We start from the raw sequence: 22880 nt of genomic DNA on the forward strand, positions 1-22880 counted from the left end.
ACCCCAATCCGACTCAACCGAACCGGAGTGTAGTATAGACGGAGGATGAGCCAGAGGGCTATCGTACAACAACCCTACCCACGCCCGAAACCGAGGGCCAAACCGAAGGACCCCCAGGACACCCTGCAGAGATATAGCCATTCCACAGAATCAAAAGCCTTATAGACGTCCAAGCTAACCACATAACCTCCAGAGGTATCCCTTTCTGAGTGGTCAGAGATCCCCCTAGTGGTCTACAAGACATCCCTTACCAGAGATAGAAGATCAGAGGAGGCAAATGCCAGATCTATCCTGGAGAATGATTTATGCACTACCGAGTAGAAGGAGAATAACGGGTTAGACGGATGTTTCCAGTGCCAAACATCAGGAAGGGACAGCGCTGCACTCCAGTTATTGAGACCAGGAGAGCCGGAATCCATTGCACCAGTACGATCAACACTTGGATCTGGGACCGCATTAAAGTCACAAGGAGAACAGGCAGAGAAGGAAATGTTTACAATTTGGGCGTAATACAGTCTAAGACCTCAACATGAAACGGAGGGGGGACATATACAGACACCATAAGAAAACTAAAGGTATGCATGGAACACTGGACAATCACACATCTACCAAAATGATCACAAGCCACCGGACCAGGGGAAGGGATTTAGTAACCAAAATAGAGACACCCCTCGCAGAGGAAGAATAAGTGGAATGGTAACCCCTCGCTATCCATGCCCTCTTCAGAGCAAGTATTTTCTGACCAGTTAGGTGAGTTTTCTGTAAGCAAATCAGGTGAGGGGACTGCTTTAAAAAAAAAAAAAGTCTAGTCACAAAGCCCGTTTAAATTTGGAATTAAGACCTCTAACATTCCAACTCACAATTATGAGGGACCCCATTAGCTATACCTAAAAAAAAAAACACAACAAGACTGAGAACCCCCTCTCCTCGCAAAAAGGGCAGAGAAGTGATAAAAACCAACCCAGGCCAGAACACCGCCACCTGAGAGACTCTGGGAACATACAGCAGGTATAATACAGACAAAACCCAGGACCAGACACAGAAACAAACAGAAAAACAAGCACAGAAGCAAATGCAGTGCATAACAGATGCATCCCCAACAAAACACCATAAATTCCTGTAGACCATACCTCAAACACTAATCTAACGCGGGTAGCAAGAGTCCTAACAGTCCAGCAGTAACAGTTAATCAGGAATTCAGTCTGGAGGAGCCGCATCAGGAGCCACAGGAGCTGCATCCACCCACTCCAGAGCCTCAGATGGGGAAACAGCATGGCATAACGGTATCCCTTGATACGCAGTCGGAGACGAACTTCGGTGAACTGGGTCCTCTGTTTGCGCCGTTCCACAGGGAAGTCCGGAAAAAGGCCACCCTACTGCCATTGAAGCGCACTTCACCTTTGATACGCACAGCTCTCAGGATAGTGTCTTCTTCTCTATAGTGAAGAAGCCTCGCCAGGAACAGTCTAGGAGGGGCACTCCCCCCTCAGGGAGGCCGCTGGCCGGAACCCGATGCACCCACTCCACCGTAAAGTAGGGTGAGAAGGTATCCTGGGGCAATATTTCTCTCAGCCAAGTCTCCAGGAAGGCCACAGGATCCAAGCCCTCCTCTTTTTCAGGAAGGCCCACCAGGCAGATGTTGTTGCACCTGAGCCTATTTTCAAGATCATGAGCTCTATCCAGTACAGTCTTAATATAGGCTTAATTTAATAGTTCGTCAACTTTGGAAACCATAATGGTTTGACAAGAGGTAAATGCCGCCAACAACTGTGTAAACTTCTGATCCACAGAGTCCGCCGTACAAGAGGAATGATGAGGAGAACAACATCTCCCAGGAGAGCTGGAGAACATAGGAGGGGCAGAAGCAGGAGACAATCCATCTGCAGCATCCAGGGACCTGGCAAAAGGACTTAGAGCCTTAGCGGCCTGCACCAATACCTTAGGAATCACGTCTAGCATGGTCACCGGCAGGTGGAGGACCCTCATCTGAGGAAGCCTCATCTTCTGTAGATTGTCTAGCAGCCTCAGCCGCGTGCTTGGATATCTTGTTGCACCCTTTCAGACCCCCCATATTCATTAACAGTAGAAGCAGCACAATGTCCAGCAAACAGTAATGCAGAGCCAACAAAGGTGACTCCTGGGTATCACAGAGCCAGAGCAGATGAAGTGTGGAAAGCTGCAGGGGTGCTCAGGAAGAGCTAGGAGAACAAGGCAGCACAGAGTCCACCACAGCCGCAGTCCAACAGCAGCGAGCGTCCAGAAGGCCAGTAGATGTCCACAGGGAGCACAGGGGTTATTGCTGACACACCCCGCTCCCCCACAGCACCGCAGCACATTTCTCAAGCCGGCTCTTCCTGGGCGCAGGAGTCTCCAGGGCAACCAGAAGCCCCGCCCACGAAATACCTCACAATGGCGAATAATAGTGGTCTTTGAGGGAGACTCTATGACCACCCCACCAGGAGCTCTCCGCTCACCGACTGCTCCAGGTTTCTCCTCCCGGGACCACAACAGTTCACAGCCTCCACGCCAGCAGCTTCCGAAGTCCTCAGCCCACTGCAGCGCCAACACTGCTCCGGTCCCAGCGCTCTTCGCTCCCTCAGCGCCGGCTTCCGTATGCAGAGGGATCAGTAGAGCCTCCGCAACTCCCCCATCACCAAAAGGTGAGTCGGGACCCGGTCAGGATAACTTAATCAGGAGAAACAGAGCTGGGTCAGCGGGAGCACAGCAGCGTGCGACCGCTTAGCTCTCCATTCTGGCCATGCCACGACCAATATAAACTTTTGACAAGTGTGATATTAACGTGTCCTTGACTTGGCGAGTGGGCTTCCACATTTTGATCAAAAGGTACATTGTACAGGTTGTGGATGCGCGGCCATGTCTGTTTCTCTATTTTGGTGTTTTATTGATGCCTGTGATATGTTAGATGTTTTTTTTGTAAAGGACAGTTACACTTAAAGTCAGGGATCTTGATGGGTTTCTCTTGATGTGTCTTAATCCGTTTCCCTCCATTGAGCCATTAAGCATAACTTAACCCCTTAAGGACGCAGCCCTTTTTCACCTTAAGGACTGAGCCCTTTTTCGCAATTCTGACCACCGTCACTTTATGAATTAATAATGCGAAAACGCTTTTACCAAATATTCAGAGATTGTTTTTTCGTGACATATTCTACTTTATTTTGGTGGTAAATTTTCGGCGCTTTTTGCATCCTTTTTTTGGTGAAGAATCCCAAAATTTCATGAAAATTTTGAAAGTTTAGCATTTTTCTAACTTTGAAGCTCTCTACTTGTAAGGAAAATGGATATTCACAATAAATTTTATTTTTCTTCACAAATACAATATGTCCACTTTATGTTGGCATCATAAAATGGACATATTTTTGCTTTTTGAAAAAATTTGAGGGCTTCAATTTTCAAAAAATTCATGAAAATTGCTAAATCTGAAGGGACAGATGTTACAGAACTACAACTCCCAGCATGCCTGGGCAATCCAGGCATGCTGAGAGTTGCAGTTTGGCAACATCTGGAGGGCTACCGTTTGGGCACCACTGTAACAGTGGTCTCCAAACTGTGACCCTCCAGATTTTGCAAAACTACAACTCCCAGCATGCCCAGACAGCCTTTGGCTGTCTGGGCATGCTGGGAGTTTCAGTTTGGCCTTCCTAGTGGTTGCCACAGTAGAGATCGTTTTACTTTCACTTTCAATTCCTCCCCCCCAACGATTCCCTACCTGAGCCAGGATCCAGCAGTATCCAGCGAAGATCCCGGGTCCCCAGGCATCTTTTCCTGCAGGTACGGCCTCCATCTTCTTCCCACGATCCCCTCAACATCCAGGGGCGGGCAGAACGGGGGGTTGCCATGTCCACCCCCTGTCCTGCGCTGCCATTGGTCAGAACTCTGTTCTGCTAATGGCAGGGAATAGGAGGAGATCGCAGCTCTGCGACCTCACTCCTATCCCTTAGGCTGATTGGGGCTGTCGCTGACAACTCCAATCAGCCCTATTTTCCAGGTGATCGGGTCACCAGAGACCCGATCAGCCCGGAATTGGAGAAAATCGCAAGTCTGAATCGACATGCGATTTTCTCCGATCGCCGACATGGGGGGGGGGGGGGGGGTCAGGCTATGTGCCGGGATGCCTGCTGAATGATTTCAGCAGGCATCCCGATCTGGTCCCCAACCGGCTAGCGGCAGGGACCGGAATTCCCACGGGCGTATCCATACGCCCTCAGTCCTTAAGGACTCGGGATGCAGGGCGTATGCATACGCCCTGTGTCCTGAACAGGTTAAGTATATGCTGATCTCGTGTGGTCAGCGCTGTGGATCACCCATTCTTCAGGGACCTTGACTGGTTGTTCTTGATATGTCTCTATCGATTACCCTGAAAGTTACCAAGATAGATGGAGCGACCACCATTCACAAATACAAACCTTAATGGGGTGTGTCAGGTTTCTGTCTGGTGTCCATCTATTTTAACTGCACCCAAAAAAAGTTTTTGTTTTTTTAAAGAATCCAAAGGAGCCTCCAACACTCAAATTAAACTTATTACTAAGAGCTGAACAAAGCAGCTTTAAATGCGCTGTTAATACCGCACTGTAGTGGCTGGATCCTTTTGCTCCTTATTATACCACACAGTACTTCCGACCTCTATTTTGTTTCAAATAAATGGAGAGAGAGAAAAAACAAGATGTGAATAGAGACTAACAAATAACAGCTGCCAATAGTGGTCCATATCTTCTGTCCGCTTTGGACAATTTATTTTTGGAAGAAGACCATGTTCACACGGCCAAATATGTGTGAAATGTCCACCCGGAAAACATGGACAGACATTCTGCACATTTGACTGATCTGGCGGCCGCTAGGGCTGCATAAAAAAGCGCTGTCTCATAAACGATAATGCATTTTCGAGCAAAATTTGCAGAAAGAATAGACATGACTATTCTTTCTGTGGATGCCAGAATCGCCATATGCACAGTGCTGCAGAATCCCATTGAAATCAATGGGACTCTGCTGCAGTGGAATTACTGAGTGGAATATTCCTGCAAATTCCGCTCAGAAATTCCACTATGTGAACATATCTTAGGCTATGTTCACACGGCTGAATGGAAATTTTGTCAACATTTACTGCCCATTGATTTCTATGGGATTCTGCAGTCCCAGACCAGTCATATATTTTGCAGAATTCCGAGGAGGAATCCTGTCGAAGTCAATGGGGCTTAAATTTTGGTAGAATTCTGTGTTCTTAGAATACAGAAATTCCGTGCAGACGGAATTCCGCAAGTCAGTTTGGCAAGTTTGCTGAAGAGAATTTGTGCGAGATTGTGGAACTTCTGCCGTGTGAACGTACCCTAAGTGTCCCAAGAATGATGATTTAATCTAAAGGTGTTATGCTGCTAATACCCTGGGGGCTCCGTTTCCTTCCAATATTATTAAAAGGAAATTGAAGCTATACATATGGAAGCTTTACCATCCAATGGTATCTATTGGATTCTGTAAAATGGCTCAGGCCCTGGGTTCAAATCCCAACAAGGAAAACATCTGCAATGAGTTGTATGTTCTCTCCGTGTTTGCATGGGTTTTCTCCGGGTACTCCGATTTCCTCCCTCACTTTAAAACATACTGACAGGTTTAGATTGTGAGCCTTATTAGGGACATGGACCAATTTAAGTGTACAGTGCTGCAGAATTTGTGTGCCCTAGATTAATAAAGAATTAATAATATTGGCCCTCATTTACTATTCTAAACCCGACCTCTTTTGTCGGGTTTTTTTGTCGCATCTTTGTCTGCGCCATGTCGCAGACATCGTGCGCCAGTCTGCGACACGATGCAACATTTTTTCCCGACGGACCCGATGTGGATTCTCCCAAACCCAAAAAAGGGGCGTTACCCGACATTTCTGAGCTTTCCCACGTATTTATAAAGGTTTCCAACCCGAATTTGTTGAATTGTTGTGGATTTTTTCCCGACAGCTCAGAGGAGTTGGAAACCAAAACCAACAAAACCCAGTGCGACAAACAGGATGCGACATAATAATAATAAATACCAGGGGAAAAAAGCAGTCGGGTAAGAAAGCAAGATAGACTTACAACCCGATTTTCTTAGTAAATGAGGGCCATTATTGTTGTTATTATTATTATGTAATGCCAGTTCCTCGAAAGGGAGGCATACCCTTTGTATCTTCTTTTTGCTATGGCTTTTAGTGTTCCCACTGAATTGATTTTTGGTGCGCCTGTACTAGTAGTGTGAATTGATGCTGGATATCTATATAGTAGATGTAGAGCCACATAAGAGCCATTATCAGTGTAGCATTGACTTGCTGCCACAATGTTCTAGAACAGTGTTTCCCAACCACGGCGCCTCCAGCTGGTGCAAAACTACAACTCCCAGCATGCCCGCACAGCCTTCGGCACCCTGGTTGGAAAACACTGATGTAGAAGAATATAATGCACAATGTTTCGGCCCCGGTTTGGTAGGTGAGTACACTCCAGGCACTAGATCGTGTATGTATGAGAATCCTGCAGTGATACTAAATGTTTTATTCCAAGCAGGAAGCTGCTCGCCCACATTTCTCTAGTAGAATGTAGTTAACATTGCATAACTGCCTAGGATAGAGTAGGTGATATCCAGAGGAATGACCTTCTGTCCTTATCTTAGTGCCTCATTGCTTTCAGTACATTTGCTATAATAACATGTATATCTTTAAACCGTCTCCCGAGACTGGGAATGAATTATATTTCGGCAGCTGACAGAGTAATGTTTGCAGCGCTTCTTCCCTGCTCGGTGTCAGAGGGAGACATCAGCTTTATTGTCACCAGTGTTAGAGGCAGAGAAACCTGACAGGTAGTCAAAGCACAAATGCCAGGACAAATTAACAGCGAAGACTACAAGACACCATTCCCGCTGAAGTGCGGGGGGGCACTCTCCACCACCGTACGTACCAAATAAGCCAGACCTTGTTTTTAGTTTCTTAAATTCTGTCTTGCACCTCTTCAGCCAGAATTCAGGCCCTGATATCATTTCAGATTCCCCATTCCTGCCCTGCCAACCTATCAGCAGGATACAGGCCACCGCTTATGGGCCGGGGGGACAGGGTGACAGGTCTGCAAGACAGAAAGGAGGAGTAATGTCTCCTATGATATATAAATTGGTTGAAGACGTGACATTTCTGTGGAACTGTGCTGCGCCAGAAATGATCACAGACCATAGATAGATACATAGATATAAAAAATAGAAGGAGAGCAGCACACCAGGTGGCACAAGATGTAGTGGGTGCAGGCAGTCACTGGGGCACTGGTAGTCCTTATGTCTATGGAATAAAGCTACAACATTTTTATTGGATATGCCGTTGTGCTGCAGTCAATTCTTTTTTTGTATAGATAGATAGATATGAGCGATAGATACATAGATTAACCATATATATGATAGGTAGATAGATATAGACATATATTAGAATTGATGATAGATACTGTAGATATATATATATGAAATAGATATTAGGTAGATGGATATGCAGAAATTAGATTGATAGAGACTGTAGATGGACAAGATTTAGATAATTGATAGCTATGATGATAGATAAATGATTGATAGATAGATTAGACAGATGATAGATTAGAAAGAGATAATAGATGACAGATATGAGAGATAAACGAATAGATGTGAGATAGATGGATAGATAAATATAAGAGAGATAGATATGAGATATAGATATTAGATAGACGGATATGATAGAGAGACAGATATGATAGATATGAGATAGATACAGTGGGGTAAAAAAGTAGTCAGCCACCAATTGTCCAATTTTTCCCACTGAAAAAGATGAGAGAGGCCTGTAAGAGAGAGAGAGAGTGAGAGAGGCCTGATGCCATCATAGGTATACCTCAACTATGAGAGACGTAATGAGGAAAAAATCCATAAAATCACATTGTCTGATTTTTAAAGAATTTATTAGCAAATTATGGTGGAAAATAAATTGATTCACTACATGTGTATAACTGCCGAGTTTTACTATGCAACTTTTTATATTATAAGAGCAAAAATTACAGTAACCACAGGCAAAATTCCCTTTTGGTACACTACGGTCTAGCCAAGTGTTTTTTCTGGCATAATTTTTAGGTTTAGACATAGAGTGTCATCCAGTTTGGTACCCTTGTGGTAAGTTATCATTGGCTTTTTTTCAGCTCTTACTTTTAAATCGGGATTAGCTTCCAATATGTACCAGTATCTACGTATGGTGGACATAATGGTGGAATTGAGGTTAGAATTGGAAAAAGAAAATGTAAATCTTGTGTTATTTTCATCGGAAGGCTGATGTGTGTAGCGTTTTTTGGAAGCAATAAGCTGTTTCTGGTAACGGTGCCTGCTTTTTAAAAACGCATCATTAATCACATCTTCTGGGTAGTAGCACTCCCGTAACCTGACTTTCAGGTCTTCTGCTTGGGTGAGCCATATATATATATATATATATATATATATATATATATATATATCATGATTGCTGTTAATACAATTAAAATTGAGAATATGGAACACTTCTTTTTACATGTAAGGGATGTGAGCTGTTGAATTCCAGGAGTGTATTGCAGGTGATTGCTTTTCTGTGCCCCTGTGTTTGTATGCAGTTATTTTATATGTCAATGGAGACCTCTAGGAATTCTACTTTCTGGTCACCAGGACCAGACATGGTTAAATAGCATATTTACATTATTGAAATTAAGATGACACATGGATTGCTCAAATAGATTTTGGTATGTAGGTATTATTATGCACTGATAGCAGGTGACAATGGCTTTGAGTGCTCAGCCTAACTTTATATAAACTTTAGAGTTGTTGTACACCCCACTGCAGTAGTACAAAGTGGCTGTGTATTAAACCCAAAAGTCTACTTTCGCTCTCTCTCTCTCTCTCTCCCTTCCCTGTCAGTGCTTTTCTGCAGTGATTTGGGCTTGTACTGAATCGCTGCTGTCAAGCTGTTTTTCTGTGCAACACACACACACTGCTCTATCTCTCCCTGTAATGAACCGCTCTTTCTGAAATAAAACGCTGGAGCGGCTGGCTGCAAGATGGCTGCCGATTACATAGGGCTGTGATATCACAGGGGTGGCTTGTTGCTGATAGGCTGCATGTGATACAGGGTCATCCAGCCTTCCCAGAGTTCCTTGCCCCATGTCCTCACATTGCTATTTTAGATGCCTTGGAGCCTGGACCGCACTAAATGGAGTTTAATTAAGCAATTTGTTTAATCGAATCACGGCGATATTCGAATTCATTACAAATTGAATTTTTCCTGAAATTCACAACGAATTCGGATTTGTCAGATTCTATTCGCTCATCCCTAATACGTATGATGAAAATTACAGGCGCCTCTCATCTTTTTAGAGAGAAAGAGAAAGAACAGATATAATTGTTAGATATGATAGATTGCTTTGAGATAGATATATTTATAACTCAATACTACCAACGTGGAAAAAAATGCAGAAAGGGGGATGTCCACACCTTAATAGAAAAAAAATGTGTTGAAATACAGTTAAAAAAAAAAGTTTAGTTTATTCCATCATGTCTCAGTGAGCAAGTAACTAGAGATGAGCAAAGTTACAGTGATTCGATTCGTCACAAACTTCTCGGCTCGGCGGTGGCTGACTTTAGCCTGTATAAATTAGTTCAGCTTTCAGGTGCTCGGGTGGGCTGGAAAAGGTGGATACCATCCTAGGAGGACAGGATATGAGGACAGGATATAAGGAAGGCACATAAGGATGGGACAGGAGGACAGGATATGGGGTCGGGTTATGAGGACGGGATAGGAGGAAGGGATAGGAGGACAGGATATGAGGTCGAGATATGAGGATGGGTTATGAGGACGGGGGATATGAGGTTGAGATATGGGGTTGGGATATGACAACAATATATGAGGATGGGATATGAAGTCTAAAGCTTCCTCCTTTGTTGATTTTCCTCCCCAACAAGGATTATTAAGGAAAAAATGGGAAATGCCTAGTACTCAGCTAGTAATTGATAAATAGGTCCAGATCCAAGTACCATTAGGAAACATTGTTGTCCAGTGAGGTGTAAAAGTAATCTTGGGTGATGTCCATGTGACTGGGCACAGACCTAGTAACACTGACCCTGCGGGGTGTGTAATCCTGCACCCACATACTGTCCTGTCTACAGCGTTACTCTCGGCTTTTGAGGGGCAGCTTTGAGGGGTGAGGTAACACCTCTAATATGCTGCTAAGGAATCTGATTGGAATATTTTATGCAAAAAAATATTAACAAGAATTAGCCATCAGACAAAGCTGGAAACTCTCCTGGGCATCAGCTGCTAATTCACACATACAAAAACATTTAGTTTTTATGTTTACACTGGTGTGAAAATATTACACTCTGTACTGTGAAATCATGGTGGACTGTGGGTAAACTGTTCGCTTCCCTCCCTGGGGTCCTATCTCTTGCCTTTTTTTTCTTCTTCTCACAAGTACCAATACAGTAGTCTCAGTTTTGCTGCCAAATGTTCTGCGCCCACCGTACAAGTGGATGGTAGCTGATTTTTTTCCCCTGTGCTGGAATTAAACATTGTGAGCGCCTTCTACTTTATATTCATGTCTTTCCTCTCTCTCTTTGTGTATTGATTCCTAGGATAACTTACAAACCGCACATGGTGTGATGATCTCCCATGGTGTCAGCCAAATGCCCATTTATATGTGATACCTGTAACCCTGGAATACGCACAGCTTCCCATCATATAATGTAACATGAGACTAAATAATAAAGTGGAAATCCATCCATACACTATGTAAGGGGCAGGGGTCAGGTTTATCCGTTGTGGGTTAAATAGTAGTAGTGTAGAATGTGTTTTAAAGTGATCTCTCGCCATCTAATGTTGTGATGTAGAGTCCTTATTCTGTTTCTTTCAAATGATCATACTGCCATTACTAACCCATAGTGTTTCCATGATCTGCCCTATCCTTTGCATGAATTAATACTCAGTATGGTGGAACTTGAGCTATCTAGAAGAAAGAGCAGTCAGCTGATTGATCATGAACCTATTGTAACCCTGCAAACACTGAGCATGTCATATTGTGTAACACAATCTGCGGGCAGCATTTTAGGCCCCATTCATACTATGGAGATTCTGCATAGAATCCGCTTGCAGCAGCCTACCATTGCTTTCAATGGGAATTCCGCTACTAAGTTTATACATTGAAAGTTTTGTTGAAGAACTTCCAACATGTGATCTGAGCAGCAGAATTCCTGTTGAAATCAATGGGAGGCTACTGCAAGCGGGTTCCGTGCAAAATCTTTATAGTGTGAATAGGGCCTTACAAGCCCATGTTCTGGCTGTCCCCCTGTCCACACCTCTCCTGCTCCATTCCTCCTCCCTGTGCCAGATCTGTGGCAGCATCATGCAGACCCCACAGATGACAGCACCAGGCCTGGGCTACACGCTAGGGGTGGAAGGTCCAGAGGATGTGATGTGTGTGTGAAGGGGGAGGAGGATTGATATATGGGGTTGCGCTTCACTGACATCCAGTGCTACCAGCGACCCAGGAGAGGTCAGTGCTGCCGGTCTACTCTATGTACTGCACTAGTACAGCCTACAGAACGCTGGGTGTGGGCTATGGGGGTGGTGACGCCACGCCCCCTCAATGCAAGTCTATGGGAGGGGGCGTGGCTGCCACCATGCCCCCTCCCATAGACTTGCATTGAGGGGATGTGTGGCGTGACATCACTAGGGGGCTTATGTATGATGTCACGACCCCCGTAGCCTGCACCCAGCGTTCAGAATTTTTTTTTCAGGATACTGGGCCAGTGGAGTACCCCTTTAAAGGGGTACTCCGCCCCTAGCATCTTTATCCCCTATCCAAAGGATAGGGGATAAGATGTTAGATCCCTGGGATCCTGCTGCTGGGGACCCCTGGGATTTCCGCTGCGGCACCCCGCTATCATTAATGCACAGAGCACGCTCGCTCTGTGCGTAATGAAAAATTCCAGGATAAATTGACATTTATTTATGTAAACAATTCGAGTTATTTATTCATGTAAAAGTAGGCGGTTCTGCTCTGCGTACACACTTATAGATGTCAATCACTAAGTAGGACCACCCACTTGACTACTTAGCCCAAAATGAGCAGAGGTTTACATGAATAAATGACTAATTATCCGGGAACTTTCCCTACAAAAGTATGAATATCAATCTGCTCAGCTCCTCCTGCTCTATAACACACTGCCTGCAGAATGGTTTGTATCATTAATGGGACAGGTTCACTTTAGGAATCTCTAATTCTTGATGGCATAGTAAAGGCAATCCCTGTCCATGTGCTCTGTTAGATCACACTAACATCCTAAGGGATGGTCCTTTGCTCAAAATTCCCATTAATAAACCAGAGCTGCCTCTTGGTCATTCATGTATTACATGCATGGTCATTTCTTTGAATAGCTGCCATGTTATACTACATAACATTGGACCCTGCAGATGAAATGTATGGTCAATGGCAGCTTTCCCAAATGATAATAGCTGTTTGCAGGGTTTCATGGAGCTGGACCTTTGGCAACCAATTAAGGGAGATGAGAGATGAGATTATCTCCCAAAACTGAGTGTGATTGGCTTTATTCTTGAAAAACTCCTCCTAGTCCTTAGCTGACTTGTGACGGTGCATGTATACCGCTAGTACACTCATTGAGGAATTGATCACTATGAAGGAGATTTATCAAGTTCTGTACTAGATTTTTTTTTGCGTAAAAAAGCCGCACGTACTTGCGCACGTGCGACTTTTCTATACTTTTTGATTTTTGCTTATTCCAAAGCACATTTCTGAAACCTGCTCACGTAGTAATTTTTTTCTTTACTTTGCAGTGGTCATGTATTTATAAAATGCGATAGTCGCTATTTATAAAGAAAAAAAATTGCATCTCCATTTAAAAGTCACATATGTATTCCAGGTCCAACCTGGCTTACAGAAAGTGCATACATCCGCAGAAAAGGACATTAACATCCACTTTAACAACTGTTTTACATCATGAAACAAAGCTACTACATTAATGTTAGTTATTTATGGAAAAAAATAATTACATAAATAATAACTATTTATTTTAAGGTTGAAAATACACACTGCACACCTTGTTAATTTTAGGACACGTACATGCTGGTGTACCCACAACATTTTTTAATTAATGTTGTGTTAAAATAGAATAAGGCACAAAATCATTGTGTAAGAATTTTTACAGACTACATAAATAACCAATATGTGGCACTAAAATTTTTCCAGAGTAATATATAGTTTTATGCACATTTTGGGGTTAGTTACGTACAAAGCCGCTTTTTTTTTTTTTGTGGCTTCACTATTGTTTGTGCCTGTTGGTGTTGCGCTGTCTTCCTTCCTGACGTAAACTCCGGCCTCAGCGCAGCGATGTAAGACTCCGCCCACCATCGTCACAAAATGCGGGCTCACAATTAAACAAAAAAGCCTCTAGAGTACGGATATTCATGGTGTGGCATAGTATATTTTTAATATTTTTTAATTTCTGAGGAGGGTGGATGGGTTGTCACGGGATAGTTGGAGTGCAGCTATTTAGTGCCAGGCCGGCCAGTCAGGGTGTGACCTGATGCAGTGCGCCCCCCTCCCCGTCACTCTCTAGCAACGCTACTGGTAATATATGGTAGATAAAGAACTTCGGCTATTAACATAAGGGAAAACTTTTCTGCTTTAAAAAAATGCTTTTGTAAGCAGGTTTCCTGGGTTTTGCTTACGTGTGATTTATTTATCAAGGACGTGCGACTATATGATAAATAGGTCGCATGTAAGTAAAAGTAAGCCATACGTTTAAAAAGAATGATAAATCTCCTTCTATGAGGTGTTTCTGTTCCAAAATTGGATCACAATGTTGTATATTCAAATAAACACATCTAAAGAATTGCTTTGCACTTGGTAGGGCATAAGGGCTGTGAATGATGGAGCTATTCTCTGTAGTGTTCTTTAAATTCTTAAAATAGTAAGAAGATCCCAACACTCACCAAGTTTATTGACATCTGGTCACGATACAGGTACAGAGAGGATGTGTTTCGGCACAGCAGGCCTTCCTGACAAAGGCCTTCAGGGAGTTGTAGTTTTGCATCAGCTGGAGACACACTATTTGGAAAACACTGGGCTAGACTCTACACTGCAACCTTTTGTAGCACTACTGATTGTGCGGTTTATGGCAAAAAGACATTGGGGGGGGGGGTTAACTTTCCTACTTTTGTAGTTTAAACAGTGACATTGCTTGACTTTTTGTGAATCTGGTCCCAAAATATATAAATTACATAAAAAATGGAATATGCAGTCTATCCATTAAGGAACAGTGATCAATGCGGTGGGGAAGATAATTAAGTCTTAAAAATGCATCAAATTTTAATTGTGTAGTCTAGGGAACTGAACCTTTTAGACTCTTATCCCCTTTCCAAAGGATAAGGGATAAGTGTCTGATTGTAGGGGGTCTCACCACTGGGACCTACTGTGATCTCCTGTCTGGGGACCTGTCTACCTACCCGTCCTTGGCACAGCTGGGGATTGACTAAATGGGCAGTCACTTGTGTCCAGGATGGTGTGGGCTGGAGCGCTGAGGACAGGCCCATACAGAAGATTACGGGGACTCACCGCGATCAGACACTTATCTCCTATTCTGTGTATAGGGGATAAATGTTTGATAAGTTCAGTTCCCCGCACTTCCCTTTAAAGGTAACTGTCAGCCTGTTCACCCATACGAAACCCAGTACGCTGTGTTATTGTGTGGGTGAACAGGAGTCCAATGAGGGGTCACTAACTTAAATATGTGCAGTAGGTCCTAAAATATATGTCTCCCAGAAGCTCCTCTGCTAAAATCAGCAAATTGAGCACAGTAGACATGACTACGCCCACTCAATTTGCATATTCATTGTCTGTGACTCCACATCCTAGTAAAGTGGAGTCAGGAAGCCCCGTCCTCATGAAGTTACACCCCCTGCACGCGATTCACTGAATTCAGCAGAGGATCTTCTGGGGGACATATCCTAGGACCTACTACGTTTAAGTAAGTGACCCCTCGCTGGCCTCCTGTTCACCCACACTATAACCCAGTTTATTGGGTTTAGTGTTGCTTAACTGGCTGACAGTTTTCCTTTAACAGTGGCTCAGGCTGTTTGAAAATCTGGCACTGCTTTACATCGTTTTACACCTTCTATTGGCTTAGTATTCCACCTGAAAATGACACATTTCTTGGTGCATCTAAGCCTGGGGCCAAAGTGTCCAAAGCGGATTTAAAATGCCCGTGCAAGTCACGTAAGCCAGTCTTTTTTGTGCAGGCAGTTTTGCTTATCTCCCCCTTTGTCTACAGTATCGGTACATCAGAAGAAATAAATAAAGCAGTGTGATTGACTTTAATAATACAACATGACTGTTATAAAAATAATTTTTGCACAGAACATATTTTGGCATCTGTAACGAAGAACATTGGCACTGTGGGGTAGCCCCGCTCAAAGCAGAGGAGAGAAGTTTTCTACTTGGCTCTCTCAGAAGAAGAAATTTCCATCTCGATGTTCTTTGAGAAGGTTCTCATTTAAATCCATTTGCCTTGTTCTTGTGCGGTGTCTGTCTGTAGCCTCAGCCGCTGTGCACACAAGCCATGCGCTAATTAAGATGATTTTCCAGCGTGCGTTCCCCTCCTGACCTTTCCGAAACAATGTGTTTTGCTGCATCAACAAATTAACTGCAAATCAGATGTTGCTTTTGTAAATAATATTCGCTCCCTCCGAGTGGGCTCCCTCAAATGACTGATGGTCCTGTACAAGGGATGGCAGCTGTACATCTACAGGGAAGAGGAGGAGACCATTACAATCCTGTCATCTAATTACGTGAAAGTAAGAAGTCTACCGACCGAGCAAGATTACACTCTAAGTAAACCGCCACCGCTATGCTACAAGCTTTGGCTGCCTATTACACTGCAGATGATTGAGAGACAGTCAAGATGTCACTGGTTCGAGCTGTGGCAGTTCAGGGGTTAACCCCAGACCGACTGGCAGGAACCCCCAGCTTATCAGATTTGCATGTTTCATTTTTAGAATATGCTGCAGCTTTTCCATCCCGCGGGGGATCCTGCTCAGGCTGTGGACGAGCTTACTGTATGTGCAGCCCGGAGAGAGCAAGAAAACTTTCTATTGGAAAAATTGGCTTAAGGCAAGGATTATCTGTGTTTGAAACATTACTTCTCAGGCTATCGTGTGTCCTTGGAGTAGCTGAAGGACATATGTGGGATAGGTAAATCTCCGCGTTGCAGAAATTTGCAATTAAAACGAGCCTTTGAGCTCCGAGTGGTCAGCATCCAGCCCTGCGATAAAGCGTGTGTATCTTCTCGACATTCTCACAGTACAGATCGCCGTGATGCTGCCCTCACAAATATATATATTTTTTTGCTCCCCTTGGAGCTACTGTTTATTCTGTCAGCAGCCTTTTCAGTGACTGTTTTATGCTTGTGTAGGTAATGATGTATGGCACGGTGCATTATCTAGAGAAAAGACCAAGGCGTACGGTCGGGTCATGACAGAAATAAAGTTTACTGTCACAAATCAATATTTGTCAATATTAATCGGCGGAATTGATTACATTATTTTGCCATGTTGCTCACCTTGGCCTTGGGCACTCATTTTTTTCAAGTTTGGGTGCGTAGCTATTATGAATATATAGTTTATTCTATAGATTCAAGATAAAAGGAAAGCTGAAGTCACATGAGCAGCTGCGGTAATCTTTAGCTTTTCTTTTATCTTGAATCTATAGTATTGCATTATGTATTCCGGTTCTGACAGCCAAGGCAGCGTAAAGTAAACATTAAAACATTGAATTGAAATGAGAAGAATTTATAGACAACATTAAACTTTATCTGCATTTGAGCCATTTGAGGGCCATGAACTTTGGTGATTGTTATAGCTTTGTACATCCTTCCTCGGCGGACCCCTGGGTGGGTCGGGCGACCACAGCCATCGCACCCCCTTCCATAGACATGAATGGAGGGGGCGTGGCGTGAAATCATGACCACGGATGCCCGAAGAGTACCCTTTTAAGATTCACAACTATTAAAGGGGTATTCCAGGCAAAACCTTTTATATATATATATATATATATATATATATATATATATATCAACTGGCTCCGGAAAGTTAAACAGATTTGTAAATTACTTCTATAAAAAAATCTTAATCCTTCCAATAGTTATTAGCTTCTGAAGTTTTCTGTCTAACTGCTCAATGATATTGTCACGTCCCAGGAGCTGTGCATGATGGGAGAATATCCCCATAGGACCTGCACAGCTCCCGGGACGTGAGTCATCAGAGAGCAGTTAGACAGAAACTTAACTCAACTTCAGAAGCTAATAACTATTGGAAGAATTAAGATTTTTTTAATAGAAGTCATTTACAAATCTGTTTAACTTTCCGGAGCGAGTTTATATATAAAAAAAAGTTTTGGCCTGGAATACCCCTTTAATCCATTTATGTTCCTCCATAACACTATCCTAGATGCTTATGAGCCTCTTAACTACTCAAACGGAATCAATGTCCTCCTGACTGATAACATGATGACCAAATCTCTTCTCATTCTTGTTTTTTTAAGCACCTTTTGAGTATACTTTATCTGTTTGATACCCAGTATTAATAAAAAAAAATAGTTTTCTCTAGGCAGCTTTCTTTCCACTTCAAGGATCAGGGTTCTTGGTTGTATTTTCTTGTTTGCACTTACAAATGTCTGTCTCGGGGTCTCGGTCACCATATGATTCATTCAGCGGTCTTTCCTACCTGTGCTGGATCAGGGATTTACTTTACCAGTACTCTATGGTTCAGAAGTGCAGAAATGCCTTCGTACTCTTCATTATCCATTATTATAAGTTGCTGTGGATCCTAAACGCTTCCACTCCTCAATAATATCCCTCAAATGTGAAGGTTGTTATTTACCGTATTTTTCGCCCTATAAGACGCACCGGCATATAAGACGCACCCAATTTTAAAGGTGCAAAATCCAGAAAAAAAAGATTCTGAACCCAACAGTGATCTTCAACCTGCGGACCTCCAGATGTTGCAAAACTACAACACCCAGCATGCCCGGACAGCCGTTGGCTGTCCGGGCATGCTGGGAGTTGTGGTTTTGCAACATCTGGAAGTCTGCAGGTTGAAGACCACTGGTATAGGAGGTAATACTCACGTGTCCCCGACGCTCCGGACTCGTCACCGCTAGTCACCGCTGCCCTGGATGTCGCTTCATCGCTGTCGCCGCGTCCCTGTGGTGTCCCCGACGCTCCGGACGTCTTCTTCCCCGGAATCCACGCTCTCCGTCACCGTCATCACGTCGCCGTCATCACATCGCTATACACGCCGCTCTTATTGGATAACGGGATGGCGTGCGCGACGACGTGATGACGTCGAAGGAGAGCGCCGGCCATGGAGGGGATCCCGGCCCGGAGCAGACACCGAGGAGGCAGGTAAGGTCCCTCCCGGTGTCCTGTAAGCTGTTCGGGACGCCGCGATTTCACCGAACAGCCCGACTGAGCAGCCGGGTTAGTGTCACTTTCCCTTCAGACGCGGCGGTCAGCTTTGGTCGCCACGTCTGAAGGGTTAATACAGGGCATCACCGCGATCGGTGATGTCCTGTATTAGCCGCGGATCCCGGCCGTTGATGGCCGCAGGGACCGACCCGATAGGTGTGTATTTGCCGTATAAGACGCACCAACTTCCCCCCCCCCCCACAGTTTTGGGGAAGAAAAAGTGCGTCTTATACGGCGAAAAGTACAGTATTTGTTTATGGGTTACATAATTTTTTACTCCCAGGATATAGGAGCTATTACAGTAACCTCAGTTATAGGAAGGTCCAGTAAGCAGCACCCAATTTCTAATATTTTGCATTCTACTACGCTCTTTAGATTCTTTTCTTTTAGAAATGTTTGTAAAGACAGACTGCATCGGTAGGGGCTGGATTTTATTCATATGTGGCAATGGAGACACTTGAAGTAAACTTTTATAAGGTGGAGCCAAATAATTTTGTGTATATAATGTAGGTGTCAGTGAAAGATGTCTCTCCCTTACATGTACACTTAGCAGTGTGCACGTTTGTTCTGACAGGGAAAGCACAGAAAGTCGCTGCCAGACACCTTTGACAGCAGCTTACATCAGGCATGTAAAATCCCTTTTCCCCATCCTGCTGTCAGGAGTCAAGAGGCCCTCATACACAATAGATGGTCTGCCAAAATTGGTTAGCTTGGTTGACATAACACTAATGTGTATAGATAACTAACCGTTCTTTTATATTGCATGGAGTCTTTTAACTTGACAACTCCATTTACTTTACCATTTGTACTTTACTATAAGTTTTGTTATATTTATATCTTTTGTGAAAATCTAAATATGATACCCTGTGCACCACAATCACAACTAACTTTTATGACTTATATGCAATAGTCCTGTTAAAACGTACTCTATGCCAAGCATATGCCAGAGTATTCCATTTTCTATATCGGTGGTCCGTTGGCCATGCCAGGTGGTGCAGTCTTGGAAGAGGTAGAGAGACACAGGTTGGAAGCTATAGTGTTGGATTATCAGATGACTGTCTCCTGCAGGACAGTACTTGGATGCTCAGAATACCTTTTTAATTTGCACCCTTAAAGGGGTACTCCATTGCCCCAGTGTTCCGAATGCTGGGTGCGGGCTGCGAGGGTCATGACTTCACAACCACGCCCCTTGTGATGTCACATCACGCCCCCTCAATTCAAGTCTGAGGGAGGGGGCGTGACAGCCACCACGCCCCTCCTATAGACTTGCCTTGAGGGGTGTGGTGTGACGTCATGACCCCCACAGCCTGCACCCAGTGTTCGGAAAAAAATGTTCCGAACGCTGGGGCAGTGGAGTACCCCTTTAAGCCTTAAAGGGAACCCATCATCACTTTCATATTGTCAGAATCACAAGTCATCTGGCTAAACCCTGGTCAGCCATAACTGATCTCTCCCCGTTTGGGTAAAGGGAAAAATCTATCTATTGAGGCTGGTGGGGCAGGGGGAGGCTGCTGGGGACTTCCCTGATTAATTGTGGTTCAAGAAACATTAGTGATGGCAGGTTCCCTTTAATACAGTGGTCTCAAACTGCAGCCCTCAAGTTGCAACATCAGGAGGGCCACAATTTGAGACCACTGCATTAGAATGTTGACGATCGGGGGATTTCTCAAGTTTTTTCCTTAATCCTAGATTACTGGATGTTATAGAACCTACATTCTTCATCCTTTGGGGTTTGTATTGGGGTACATTCTCTGTCTTTATGTATTGCCTGTAGACGTATCCATGCATGAGCATAGCCTTTTGGTTACATAGCCTAAAAACAGTGTGAAAGATTAGACCATCAAGGGTCCAACAAAAAACATTTTAGATTTAGTGATTGAACATGGTGTTAATGTATTGCATTTTCTTTTCCAGCTTTCTTGTATACTGGAAACAACATGTTATAGTCAGATGTGTGCCACATTCACAGTGCGTGCTATCAGTTATGATGGTGTCATAAAGCTGCCAGTGAATGCAGTCCATGGAAGATCAGACTATATCCTTAGGCGTAAACTGATTTTTTTTTTTGCCAGAATGTTCACTTTAAAGAGGATCTGTCACTGGGCACAGGCACATTCAAACTCCGGTCAAGAGCAAAGAGCTTTAGTCCTTTCACAGGCTGTAGGCAAGCTATTGTACAGAAGCTGGTTTTTATGTTTACTGACCCTACATTTTCAAGCACAGTGTGTGTATGGACAGACACCCTTACTGTACTGCCGTAATTTGCATATTGCCTGTGAAAGAGGTGAGAAGTTTATTGACCCAAAATGTGAAAATGTGAACAACAGGAACGGGAGCTCCTGGGTCACATGGGCACAAACGTAATTATGAAATGAACTCTTGCCCACATAAGATATGCTTTTTGAACAGTTTATCTACAGCTTAAAGTCACACACAAGTGACAGCAGAAAAGAGTTAGCTCCTCGGTGCGCCATACACAAAGAAGTACTGGTGTGATAGGAACCAGCGGCAGCAAAAGATTTCCTGTGTGCTGCTATGGGAACTGTCAGGCTGTTATCTCACAAGCATTATATGCGGTAGCTTTTTGTTGTCATTTTTTTTTAAGCTCTGGTCACTGAAATCTAAACAGGAATACTAAAGCGAAAAATGCAAATTTCAGTATCTAAATTTTGTTATTGTCTCAGGAGAGGAAATTTGCCACTCCATTATAAAGGCATTATCTGAGCAAAAATGAGTGTGGGAATACAACAATATTGTAAATTGACAAAACCTCTGCAGGAGAAGGGCAATGACAACCACTAGAAGCCCCTTCCTCCCATTCAGTAATTGGAAGGCCACAAATTGATAGTTTGGAAACAGTGATACTACACTATTGTTTGTGTATGGGGGGGGGGGGATAGCTCTACATAGACTACTGTGTTTCTTGGAATTGAATAATAGAATAAAGTTCACTTACAGTCCTATTGACGTTTATTGGTTCTTTGTTTTTTCGTCAAGTTTTCTGTATTTTTAACTTGCCATGAAAAAAAAAAATAGAACAGACCCTTTGGCTTACCTTTTGGCATTGTTTTTTTTGTTCCTCATGTCTCTTTTATTTTTTCCTTATAAGCTATAAAAATCACATGGTATATCCAAACACTGGGTCCCACAGTGATCAGTTGTTATCTGTAGTGGGATCTGCCAACAGGTTTCCAGTTCTCCTGCAGCACACCTACAGGTGAAATGAAGTATAGCACAGTTAAGATCAATGGGCTGTCCATGCTCTCAGATATGCTAAAGTCCTCTAGCAGGAAAGAGGGTCTGTAGCTCTATCCTAATAGAAGAGAGTTCTAAACAAAAGACCCCTCCATCCATACCCTTTGTCCCGTCCCCCCAAATAACCTTTGTTAACCCCCCCCCCCATAACCTTTGATAACTCTGGATTCCCTAATTGGGTATTAGAAAATGGGTTAATTAAAAGTAGGGGTCTTCTCCCATTAGCTAAAATCATTATTGGTTTGTTCTTTGTTGTTTTATTTTATTTTTATTTATTTTTTTTTCGTTTTAAATTTTACTCTTTTCAGATCATCCCTTTTACATTTTCGAGCTGGTCTTCTAACTGTCAATCTGAAACAAATAAGAAAAATAGATAAATCTGTTGTTTACTTGACTAAATATAAGATTCAAAATTTCTGTGTTACTGCTGTGTCCTAACAGGGAACATCTAGCAAAGTGAATACAGGTACAGCTCCCCATCCATTTGTGTATTACTGTCTGGCACATCTGCTAGCAGCCCAATTGGGCAGGAAGAACGTCCCACTCTTCTGTCTCTGCACATTTTAGAACCTGTGATGGGAACCATATGATCATGTTTTTGTCTCTTTACTAGAAGTGGGAAGAGTGAATCGTTCCAGAGAAGCCCATGCCAGACGCAGATTTCTAGGCTGGCTAAGTCCCAGTGCTTCCACCTCCATGTTTAGATGGTGCTACAGAAGGATATTAACAGATTCAATGCCAGTGCAGTCGTTCTGCAATATGTAAAATAGAATTTTCTGTGTAATTTAATGTCAGTTTAAAAGGCAAGCGTGCTCATTGCTGAAGTGCATCCATTGCTATTTATACCATGCAGATCATTACATCATTACAAAAGAAAAGCAATAGTGTTATGGTCAAATCAACTGAGTCTAGGCTATTTCTGGGAACCACGGATGAGACATTGAGAGAAAGTAAATTTAAAATGTGAATTGCCGTATATAACATAGGAGTATGTTACTGTATAGTATGTAATATGCTTTATGAGACTGTAGAGATGAGCAATATGTGGGCGACTGTGTAAGGCTGATGGAACCTCATGTTACATTGTGCTGGTC

The 22880-nt window shown here is 43.4% G+C and overlaps 1 protein-coding gene across 8 annotated transcripts in view; it reads left to right on the forward strand.

Moving 5' to 3' along the window:
• The window catches only part of DENND1A (DENN domain containing 1A), an 810600-nt gene that overhangs the window by 741399 nt on the left and 46321 nt on the right, over positions 1–22880 (forward strand). The window contains exon 20 of one of the 8 annotated variants that reach the window (XM_056541264.1): positions 20446–21364. The exons of the other annotated variants lie outside the window; for them this stretch is intronic. Coding sequence (XP_056397239.1) covers positions 20446–20895 — 450 coding nt within the window. The 3' untranslated portion in view covers positions 20896–21364. Of the gene's footprint in view, positions 1–20445; positions 21365–22880 lie in introns of those variants that run through there. 8 annotated transcript variants of the gene reach the window in all.

The sequence above is a fragment of the Hyla sarda genome, chromosome 9 (assembly GCF_029499605.1).
Source record: "Hyla sarda isolate aHylSar1 chromosome 9, aHylSar1.hap1, whole genome shotgun sequence".
NCBI lineage: Eukaryota > Metazoa > Chordata > Amphibia > Anura > Hylidae > Hyla > Hyla sarda.